General features: G+C 39.0%; 2 protein-coding genes across 5 annotated transcripts in view; one reads left to right on the forward strand and one right to left on the reverse strand.

Moving 5' to 3' along the window:
- The window catches only part of ACE2 (angiotensin I converting enzyme 2), a 47268-nt gene extending 45322 nt beyond the window's left edge, over positions 1 to 1946 (forward strand). The window contains exon 19 of the mRNA XM_023199053.2: positions 967 to 1946. Coding sequence (XP_023054821.1) covers positions 967 to 1075 — 109 coding nt within the window. The 3' untranslated portion in view covers positions 1076 to 1946. The remainder of the gene's footprint in view (positions 1 to 966) is intronic.
- A 3852-nt stretch (positions 1947 to 5798) lies between these two features.
- Positions 5799 to 12159, reverse strand: part of BMX (BMX non-receptor tyrosine kinase) — a 55448-nt gene continuing 49087 nt past the window's right edge. The window contains exons 18-19 of one of the 4 annotated variants that reach the window (XM_023198949.1): positions 10410 to 10567; positions 5799 to 6248 (exon numbers count right to left, since the gene is read on the reverse strand). In XM_023198949.1, the coding sequence (XP_023054717.1) occupies positions 6174 to 6248; positions 10410 to 10567 (233 nt within the window). In that variant the 3' untranslated portion in view covers positions 5799 to 6173. The remainder of the gene's footprint in view (positions 6249 to 10409; positions 10568 to 12159) is intronic. The other 3 variants (XM_023198950.2, XM_023198951.2, XM_023198952.1) reach the window with 3 other exon arrangements.

Here is a 12159-nt window from a genome sequence, read left to right on the forward strand (position 1 = left end):
TTTCCTCAATTTTCTTCACTATAGAGATTTTTCGGTTACCCAAAATAGCTTCATCTAAAAAATTAGGCATTGAATGTGTAATACATTCATGTAGTTAAAATTAAAAAATACAAAGGTGAACATGAAGAGTCTTCCTTATCGCCTTTTGCCTCCAAGTTCTCTTCCCAAAGCCAAACAAAATTATCAGTTCCTTGGAGATACACACACACACACACACACACACACACACATATATATATAGAGAGAGAGAGAGATACATATATATAGAAAGAGTTATATATATGGTCTTTTTCTCTTTTTTCTCGGATATATATATATATATCTCCTTTTTAATATACAAATATATACTTTTTTAGTGTATATATGTGTATATGTGCATATGTATATCTTATTTTTTAGTATACAAATGTTAGCAGGCTATAAATAATGTTCTGCATATTTTGTTTTCCACTTAATGGTTTCTTAACATTTTTATTTATATAGGTGTGATCCACCACACCCAGCCCACTTAATGTGTTTTAGAGATCATTACACATTAGTTGCACAAAAAACTTCTCCTTTTTTCTGGCAGTATAATTTCCCACTTCAGGAATGGATTGTAATTTTGTTAAACAGTCATCTATTGATGAACTTTTATGTCGTTTCCAAATATTTATGTTTACTTAAAAAAGAGTTGTGATGGCTTCATATAGGTAATTTCCTGTGTGTGCCAATATACCCGTAAGATGAATCCTAGCAGCGGGAAAGCTGCGGCAAAGCACATGTGCAATTGCTGATTTTGATAAATATTGCCACATTGCCCTCAATAGCGGCTGTACCAATTTATACTCACATCAACAGTTTATGAAGCTTCCTATTCCTCCCACCCAGCCTCCTTAACACAGAGTGCTGTCAAACTTTTTGATCTTCATCAATCCAATTGATTTTAGCATAGGTATATTCAGGCAACCTTGCTCTATTTAACAGGAAAAATCAAGCAAGAAGTGAAGAAAACCCTTATGCCTCCATCGATATTAGCAAAGGAGAAAATAATCCAGGATTCCAAAACACTGATGATGTTCAGACCTCCTTTTAGAAAAATCTATGTTTTTCCTCTTGAGGTGATTTTGTGGTAGGTAAGTGTTAATTTCATGGTATAGAACATATGAGATGATAAAGATATCATTAAATGTCAAAACTATGAATCTGTTCAGAAAAAAATTGTCCAAAGACAACATGGTCAAGGAGAGAGCATCCTCATTGACATTGCTTTCAGTATTTATTTCTGTCTCTGGATTTGACTTCTGTTCTGTTTCCTAATAAGGATTTTGTATTAGAGTGTATTAGGGAAAGTGTGTATTTGGACTCACAGGCTGTTCAGGGATAATCTAAATGTAAATGTCTGTTGAATTTCTGAAGTTGAAAACAAGGATATATCATGGGAGCAAGTATTGGACCTTGTATGGAATATGGATGGAACACTTGTAAGGACAGTGCCTGGGAACTGGTGCAGCTGCAAGGATTGAGAATGGCACGCACTAGTTCACTTTCATTTAATCCATTGTCAAGGATGACATGCTTTCTTCACATTAACTTAATCCAAGTACTATGTTGATTTGCCTACAGTGATGTTTGGAATAGATCATGCTTTCTTCAAGGTGACAGGTCTAAAGAGAGAAGAATCCAGGGAACAGGTAGAGGACATTGCTTTTTCACTTCCAAGCTGCTTGATCAACATCTCCCTGACAACACAAAACTAGCTCCAGGGGCCTCCGTGAACTCCCAGAGCATGCCTGATAGAAACTCATTTGCACTGTTCTCTAACTGTGGAGTGAATGGAAATTCCAACTGTATGTTCACCCGCTGAAGTGGATATCTAGTCTCTTAAATCTTTTGTATTTGCCCACAGTGTTTGAGTAGTGCTGAGCACAAAGCAGACACTCAATAAATGCTAGATTTGCACACTCCTTATGGATTCTTATGTGCTGGGGCTTCTTTACGTTTTGTCTGCTTTTCACTTCTGTGAACAAAGTTATCATCTGAGTGTCTGGGGCTCCTGACCTCCCAAATGTCTCGTGATATATTGCAAATTCTCAGATCGCTTTATTGTACAAAGCAATTGTAAAATTAGTCCCAAAAGAGTTGTGTACAGAGTGTATACACCATCAGGTTGGGAACCAAACCTGATGCTGCTTTTATATTTCTCACAGTCACTATCCCAGTGTGAGCACAGAATTTCTTAGATACCTGAAGATTGATTAAAACTAGATTAAATAGATTAACATATCCAAACTCTACCCATTAACTCATTCTATGTGGCGACCAGCATAGTGTTAGAATGACTTTGTACTTCATAAATTCTCTGTGGTAATGGTGGATCAATTAGCCAAGTCAGGGGAAGATGACTTTCATAATCTATAAAATAGCCTCAAAATAAGGATCATTTGAGGCTCTTTGATGTCTTAATTATCTGACACCCAGGTAGCAGAGATAGAGTTCTTTGTTATTTTGTGAGATACAATCAACATTTCACATCGCCATCTGCATCATCCTGCCATTCATTGGGCCCACAGCATAATTTACTCCTTGGCAAAGCAACCATTTCATAGACAGTTTTTTTCTTTTATCTTGCATATGTCCCATCTTCTGTAATATATAAATCTTCTGTCAAGCTACTGCTATCTAAACATCCTTTGTAGTTGCCACGTGGTCTTTATGAAGTTCTCAGTCCTTGTCTTGGTTCAACACAGTGCAAGAATAATTTCTGCAGGAACCACTTTCATCATCTAACACCTTCCAAAGAGCCTCCCTAGACATGGCAAAGGAGCCATGGTCATGTCACATAGTGTCCAACTGTAACACAGAAAGAAAAACCTGCTTATTTCCATAACTTAATTTTGGGGTTTTCTCTAGAACAGTCCTCACTGTGCCCACCAGGTAAAGCTTGTGGTCCTTTTCCTGTGTAGGAGCATCCTCTGAAAGGATGGAGACTCTACAAAGAGGGACCAGTGCCTGGGCCTAGGATGGAAGTTGGCAAACAATGACCCATGGGCCAAATCCTGCCCACCACCTTTTTTGTGTTGTTTTGTTTTGTTCTGTTTTGAGATGGAGTCTTGCTCTGTCACCCAGGCTGGAGTGCAGTGGCACAATCTCGGCTCCCTGCAACCTCTGCCTCCCGGGTTCAAGTGATTCTCCTGCCTCAGCCTCCTGAGTAGCTGGGATTACAGGTGTGTGCCACCACACCCAGCTAATTTTTTGTAGTTTTTAGTAGAGATGGAGTTTCACCATTTGGCCAGGCTGGTCTCGAACTCCTGACCAAGGTGATCTGCCTGACTTGGCCTCCCAAAGTGCTGAGATTACAGGCGTGAGTCATTGCACCCGGCGACCCCACCACCTGTTTTTGTCTGGTCTGTGAACTAAGAGTGATTTTTACATTTTTAAGTGGTTGAAAAAAATTAAGATTTCATGATAAATGAAAATGATATGAAATTCAAATTTCAGTGTCCATAAATAAAGTTTTATTGGAACCCAGCCACACCCATTCATTTTCATATTGTCTAGAGCTCCTTTCATGCTACGGAGCAGAACTGAGTAGTTGAAGTAGAGGCGGCATGGCCCACAAAGCCCTTTACAAACAAACTCTGCCAAACCCTGGGCTATAAGGAAGCAAGGATTAAATGAAACTGCAAATGCAAAAGGGCCATTGTGGAGCTCACAGACCAGAGAAACGTAGTGACCAGAGAACTAGCCAGAAGCCCCAGATCCCCAAACTCAAGGATTTAAAATGATTAGAAAGCAACAATGTAATTAATTCTAGAAATTGTACCTTAGCATCTTAAAAAACTTGCTTTATGTGCAACATATTTAATATATTATTTAATATATTAAAAGAAAGGGCAGGTGCTAGCTTCCTCTTCTCTGGTGTCTCTCAGTGAACTATTCTTCCTCATTTGAGACCCTCCTGCCTCCATATTTAGGTAAAGATGGGGCCGTAGGTCCAATCTCTCTTCCTCATAAACCCACTCCCAAGATAGAATACAAACTGAGAAACTCAACTTGCTAAATCTACTGTGTTGGAATCTTAATGAAGTCAAGTAGATGTGAGGTGAGTTTTGCCAGACCCTCTTGACTTTGTGTTTGACTTCTGGCAGGTCAGAAAATGCTCAGCAAGACTGGGAGCATCTGGTGGATTTTACCTAGCAAGTGACTTATCTGAACTTGCTCTGCAGCCTGCCCTTTGGGAAAGTTTCTTACCACATAGTCTTCCTTTTTCTTCACCGCCAAAAGAGCGTAGGCAGACTCTTGGTTTAAGATAACAATAATAAATTCTGGATATCACCACTAAACACAGTTATACAGCATTAACATAATCATTATGCACGTTTGAAATACTATGAATAGTGTTCTTTTACTTGGCTCCTCCTAGCATCACTGGACTTGTTTTCTGATAAACCTCTAGTGGTACCTTAAATTGTTGCCTGACTTGATTTTTGCAGCTAGGCTTCTAAGCAGGCCTTTGGCCTCTTTTCATAGTAAACAATTCTGTATTGTTTGAATTGTTGCTACAAGCGTGTATTTTGTTATAAAGAGGATTATTTTTAAAAGGTAAATATACAAAAATAAGAAGAAGAGAGGAAAAAAATCTTCAAGAGGGAGACCAGAAAGACCCAGCTTGTGCATGAGCTCATCCTCTGAGTGGGGAAACAGTCTGTGGTGCAGGAAAGGCTGGCACCCCCATAGAACTGTGGGTCCATTGAGACAGAGGGTTTGGGTCACCTGTTCTTTCTTTTCTCTTGGGTAGGAAAGAACCTAGCATACAGTCAACACTACAAAAAAAATTACAAAGATAAAATATACAAATGCCCTAGTGATTATTTTGAGGTACATTTCATTATAAATTGAGATTTGTGTGCCTCTGTAAAAAATAGAAGACTTAACGAGTGTCAATTCTCTGTTGAAATGAAGGAATTACTAATGAAATGTCAAGAAACAAATAAGCAAGAGGGAGCATTGAAACTAGCTGGTGGCTGAAGGACAGAGTGGGATGAGAGAGGATATAAATGTCTCTGAGAGATTATTGACTGATCTCTGGAAAATAGCAGCAGGGTATAATTGGGGTGTCTCTTCATTGTAATGGTGCCCTCTACAGAATCGGTCTCTCCCTTCTTGACGTTATAGAAGACAAGGGAATACTCGGAAAGAGGTTAAAACCAGTGGGTTCAGTAGCAGGCCGTGAAGAAGGGCATCCCCAGGTACAGTTTTAAAGCTGAAATACTATTTAGTAATAGCCATGAGAAGCTAAAATAGTACTTCTGTATTTTTATGTTAAGATAGCAGACTGATAACTTCAGTTTCAAACTAGCCAGAAGCCCCAGATCCCCAAACTCAAGGATTTAAAATGATTAGAAAGCAACAATGTAATTAATTCTAGAAATTGTACCTTAGCATCTTAAAAAACTTGCTTTATGTGCAACATATTTAATATATTATTTAATATTATTTAACTTTAGTTTTATACATGACATTAAGAGTCATTGTACTCATCTGGATATTAGGAGAGAATTGTGCCATTTGGATTGAATAATGGACCACCTAATGATACCCCACCATGTAATGAGGTCCCGTAGGGCAGTTCAGAACAACTGCTTCAGTAACATCTGGGAGTTTGCTAAAAATACAGATTCACAGGCTGCACTCAGACCTCCTCCACCAGGTTTTATGGAGGTAGTTTCTAGGAATCTTTTCATAAACTCTGCATTTGATTATCATCATGCCTACTGAAGTTTGAAAACATTGAAATATGAAGACAAATGTCCACATTTCTGTACTTGGTAGTATATTTAATTGTTGTGACAGTGACAATATAAAGAAAAGAATGACTATCCAATAAGTAATTTTTCAATTCTGCTCAGTCTTTACACGTGAATGCGGTCTCTATGTTGCAGTCTGAAAATGTGCTTCTGCTATAGGCTGGAAAGTGTTATATCAGGAGCAGCATAAACAAAATTACTAATTTGATCTAAATTTCAAGGAAATCTTTTGTTTCCTGCCTTGTTCATTTCTAAATAATATACAATACAAGAACACTATTAAAAACTAGCTAAATTACATTATGCCTTGCTACTTTCCTTAAAATGAATGAAAATGCTGGCCAACATCTATATTCATTCTTATCAGCACTCCTAGTTTCTTCTTCAAGGCTTGTCTTTTTCCTGAAGTGGTTCAATGGAAGACAGGAGTTGCTGAAATGTGGGACGCTTTTCTGGAAGCTAAACAAAAACAACAAAAAACCCAGTGTTTTAGATGATGAAAGTTATGATCAAAGATAAAATATATAAAATATTTACACTTAAGTCCTAAAGCTAGCAACTTTTAAAATGTGGAAACACAGTAGGCATTTCAATTGAGGTCAGAAATAAGGCAAGGACGCTCACTATAATAACCGCTCTTAATATTATGTTGAAGGTGTTAACCAATGCAAAACAATTAGAGCCCCAATAATTGGAAAAGAAAAAGTCTCTTTATTTGCAAGCATTTTAGTGTATACCTGGAAAATCTGAGAGTATCAATGTTAGAATCAACTTAAAGAATAAAGGAATTCACTAGGACAGCAGGATATAAAATTAACATACAAAATCAATAGCCTTCATATATACCTACAGTAACCACTTAGAAGTTATCATGGAAGAGAAAACCCCATTTATAATAACACCACCACCAAAATAAAACACTAAAAAGTCTCCCCCTCTAAAATGAGGACGACTTTGAAACACTGATGAAAAATGCAAATGTAGACTGGACTATATAAAAAAGCATCCCTGGTCAGGCACGGTGGCTCATGCCTGTAATCCCAGCACTTTGGGATGCTGAGATGGGTGGATCACTTGAGGCCAGGAGTTTGAGACCATCCTGACCAACATGGTGAAACCCTGTCTCTACTAAAAATACAAATATTAGCCAGCTGTGGTTGTGCACAACTGTAGTCCAAGCTACGTGGGAGGCTGGGACATGAAAATCACTTAAGCCTGGAAGGTGGAGGTTGCAGTAAGCCTAGATCATACCACTGCACTCCAGCCCGAGTGATAGAGCAAGACTCTGTCTAAGAAAACCCAACCAAACAAACAAACAAACAAAAATAAAAATAAAAACTTCCTTCGTCCTAGACTAGGACAAGTCAGTATCATAAAGATGTCAAATTTTCCAACTTAAAATACAAACTAAATACAATCTCCTCAAAAATATGAATGAGTTTGTTTGAAGCTAAACAAATTGATTCTTTATAGAATTAAAAAATATGTAAAAATGGCTAAGAAATTATAAAGTAAGGTGAGCAATGCGGGGTGCTAGCCTACCTAGTATTCAAACATATTATAAAGTCTCTACAGAATCAGAGCAGTGTGGTGCTAGCACATGAACAAAGAGACCAAAGAACAGAAGAGGAAGTCTCCAAATAGATTCAAGTACATATGGAAATTTAGTATAATATTAGGGTGGCATTTCACCACCATTAAGGTGGTATCTCATTCCTGGTGATAAGATGGTCTTTTAATAAATAGGGCTGACAACAACAGAATAGTCACACAAGATTATATATTTGGAGCCATATTTGATACCATATACCATAACAAACACAAACTATATCAGAAACATAAATGGAAAATAATGCAATCATAAAAGTACTAGAGGAAAATCCGGGTGAAAGTCATTGTAATTTGGGCATGAGAAAGCCTATCTATGACAATTTCCAGAAGCAATAAAAACAAATATTGATATATTCAGTTATATTAAGAAAAACTTCTGCATGGTCAAAAAAAAAAAAAAAAAAAAAAAACAAACCCACCCACCCTCAATCAAATAAAGCTGATAACTTAAAGTATTACTCTCCCTAATTTGTAAAGAGATCTTTAAAACCTGATAGAAAAAAGAAAAAAGACATGGTCTACTAGAAAGTTTCTGTTAATCACAACGCTTATGTCTTCATCTCAGGACAGTCTTCAGATAACCACAGCGGAAAGAACATTATTCAAAAGTGTGGTAGAAACCTCAGTGAACAGGGAGAAGATGAAACCTTAAGAACATAGAATACATCTACAAATTGGGGAAGAGGTGACCCTGGCTGGCTCTTTATAAAGGACCGCAGTTTCTCCCTATGGACCAATACTCTCTACAAAATCAACTGTGCCTTAATTATTATTTATTTTAAATTACATTTTTATAGAGCTAGGTAGTACCTGATGCAGAAAAGCTATCACATAAGGAAGCATTTATTTGAAGTTTAACATGAAATCATACAAATAAAATGTGTATAAACAAATCCACATTGAGTCATAACACAGATAGCAAAGGACAAAGTAAAAACAAAGAAGACTAATTGGCAGCTATATACAGTTGGACACAACTATGTCTTGTACACTAGAAAGTCGTTTACAAAATCATCATCTTAGATCAACAGAAGACCAGTCTTCAATGTCGTCCTGCAAGATGGGTTATTTTAACATCTCATCCTATTTTCTCCAGCATTCTCCTTTAGTATGACTGGTAATTGTTTTGGTGATTGCCACCCCCTCGAGATGCCTTGCCATAAGTGCTCTGTTGGCTACTGTAGTCTACATATCCCTGTCCATATCCATGGTTCCCATAGTCAACATTTGGGGGAAAAAAAGGTGGGGAAATCTTATATACTGTTCCAAATGCCATAGGGTGGGAAATTACAGAGTGTTCATATTCCAGGCGATAATTTAAGGCTAAACAAAAAATAATGTTATGTGATGCAATCAGCAACTCTTCCAAAGTAGGACTCTAGGCTCCAGTACAAGAGATTAGAAATTATTTAAGTTGTGTGCAACAATTTATTCTTAGCACCAAGCAGACTGCCTGGTGCATAGGTGCTTTGTAAATACATATATATATACACACAATATTAATAACAGACAAACAGAACTGTGTACCGGGCACTGTCCTAAGGACTTTATAATGTTAATTCATTCAATCCACACAAAAATCCTATGAGGTAAGTATTACATGACAGGTAAGTATTACAGTACAGTGAAGCACAGAGATAATAGGAGGTTTGTACAAGGTCATATAACTAGTAAGTGATCAAGACAGGATTCAACCCAGGTATTCTGATGCCAGAACCCATAGGTTTAACCATTACACCAATCTGCCTTTTACTAGTGAATGAATGAATGCAGCATTAGGCCCTTTGTCATTGAGGAAGTACCATATAATGATTATGAACATGGGCTCTTAGATTAATGTTCTCAAAAGCCTCTTTTTATCATGTTACTGCTCAAAAGTCTTCAGTGGCTCCTCATTGCCTATAACAACCAAAACTCGCACTTGTCTCCTTGTTATTCACCTTGTAGAACCTGAACCAGACCTACTCTTCCAAACTTATCTCCAGCCCTTCCAACGGTAGCACCAACCTATCATGCCATGCTCGTTCCTGCCGCCACACCTTTGCGTGTGCTGTTCTCACCTGGACACCCTTTTACAATGTCTCCACTCACATACTTAGGACATTTTGTAGAGATTTCCTGCTTCAGCTCAGGTACCAATGCATTCAGGAAGCTGCTTTATCTCAGGAAGCTGGTTTCTCTTTCCTCTGAGCTCTTGTGTTAGATTGGTGCAAAAGTAATCACGTTTTTTGCCATTGAAAGTTATGGCAAAAACCTTGTCTTTCTAATTCTGGCACATAATTATAAACTGCTAGGTGTTTTCAGTCCCATTGTGTGTGTGTGTGTGTGTGTGTGTGTGTGTAAAGACTTTGAGTTCACTAAGGGCACACATGGAGCCTCATACTTCCTTAACAACCTCCATTAGTTCTATGAAGTTAGTGGATGCTTTGCAAATTAATCCCCTGAAACTTCAGCTCCATGTCTTCCCCATAAGATACCCTTATCTTCTACCTGAATGGAATGCTTTTATTCGGTGTTTGGGAGGCAGGGGAGAGAAGACGGGATAGTGTCCATTATGTGTTCTCTACGTGTGGTTAGATGTTTTCTGCTACTCGTTTTCTACTTGAGGAGCTCCATAGTGTTGCAGTTAAGAACAGGGACCCTGGCACTAGCTAGCCTACCTCTTACTAGCTATGTGACCTTGGGCAAGTCACTTAACCTTTCTGAGTCTTTGTTTACTCTTCTGTTAGTTTTAGCAATGATAATACTTACCTCAGTGTGTTTCCTGATGCATAAAATAAGTTAATATTTATAGTGTTCTTAGAACACTGCTGGATATAAGTTGTTCAGTAAATTGTTTGGCACCTGCATGTTTTAGATTACAAACATTTTAGGGCAGGGGCTGAGAGCCATTTTCTCCTGCTCTGTGCCAGGTGCTTTCCCTCAAAAAAGCTTTGTCCCAGTGGTGATGCAGTAATCACCCCGGATGTGCTTGAGACCCCTTCCAGCCCACCCAGAGGATACACTTGCCTCGTGCCAGCAGCTGTACATGATCTGGTAGATGGTGTCTGATGCCAGGTAGGGCCGGTAGAGCCTGTGGCCCTGGGAGACCTTCAGAACCACCTGGGAGTTGTCATACAAGTCATAGGGCTGCTTCCCCAGGCTGAACACCTCCCACATCAGGATCCCTGCACCGCACCAAGAGGTGGCCCAGATAAAAAAGGAAGAGAGCTGTTATCAGAAAGTACAGGGTTTGTGGAGTGAGTTTCACACAACAGGTCAGGAAGGCTATGGGTCAGAGCGAGGGATCCCTGGGAAATGAGTCCCAGCGAAATGAGCAGAGCTTGGAAGGTGAGCCTGTGCCATCGCTTCTGGAGCCTGGGGTTTCTTCCCCATGTTCCCTGATACCTGTACATCTGTGCTTGCTGGAAAATGGGTGAATGGCAAGGGCAGCCACAGAGGAACCGCTTGGGGCCAAGACATCATTCTTGAGCTACTCCTGGGAAGTGGCTGAGATTTCATTCAGCCTCACACAGCCTCGCTACAACTACCTGTGTAGTGAGCCCCTGCCCCAACCCTTATGAATGAGTGGTTGATGTCCTCACCCTTCTGTCTCTCTGCTTTGGCAGCTGCATGCAATAATTTCATTGCACAATCAGATTACCTTTCAGTGGAAATTTAAAGAGAAAGTCGTTGACAACATTCTCCTTTCTATTGCTGCAGTGGCTCCTAATCTTATATGGGTCGGGGCCCTTTTGGGAATCTGAGGAAAGCCACTGGCCGCCTTTTGGAAAAGTGAATACACAGCATGTTTTGTGTTCAGTTTCAGGATGTTCACAGTCCCCCAAAACTCATCCAGGAAACTGCAGTCCCCAGGTTAAGAAATCTCAGTTCTGGTCATGGTGGTCAGGAGGGTGGCATTTGGGGTCAGTTAGACATGGCCTTTGAAGTTGACTTCTGTCACAGGCAGGATGAGTTTCTCAAGCCCTCTCAGCCTCAGGTTCTCTGTCTATAAAATGGGGTATTTGCACCTCATGGACTTGCTGTGAGGATGAAATAGGATAAAACACGTAGGGCACTTAAAAGAGCACTGAAATGTTTCAAGTTCTCTCTAAATGGTGGCAATTGTGCTGTGCTGGCCAAGGTCAGAAAATGTCAACAATCAGCTACTTTGAAATATTTATAATAAAGCAACCTTACAAATTTTATGGCTGCTTTTTTCTTTTAAAACACACAATCTAAAACAACCATCCAAAAGAATGCAGTTTCCTCATAACTTTCTCTTTGGAAGGCTACACACTTATTTCAAACTATTTGTGGGGTTCTTTTTTGGGAATTGCTATCAGAGGCCTTAATTCATTTTGGGTATCCTCACTGGGATATACGGTTTAAGAATGAATTTAGTGTTTATAAACAGCTGGAAAATAACTGGGGCCAACTTCTATGGCATACAGTAAATAATCAAGCTGGGTAATACTAGTTTTTGATCAAAAACAAGCTGTAATTATTAAATAAGGGCATGGATTTTTTGGCATCATTTATAATTGATGCATGATTATCAAAACTAATTTTTTTTTTTTTAAGACAGTCTCTTGCTGTGTCGCCAAGGCTGGAGTGCAGTGGCACAATCTCAGCTCACTGTAACCTCTGCCTCCCAGGTTTAAGCGATTCTCGTGACTCAGCCTCTCAAGTAGCTGGGGTTACAGGCATGCACCACCATGCCTGACTAATTTTTGTGTTTTTAGTAGAGACAAGTTTTTGCCATGTTGGCTGGGCTGGT

Source organism: Piliocolobus tephrosceles, chromosome Y, assembly GCF_002776525.5.
Source record: "Piliocolobus tephrosceles isolate RC106 chromosome Y, ASM277652v3, whole genome shotgun sequence".
NCBI lineage: Eukaryota > Metazoa > Chordata > Mammalia > Primates > Cercopithecidae > Piliocolobus > Piliocolobus tephrosceles.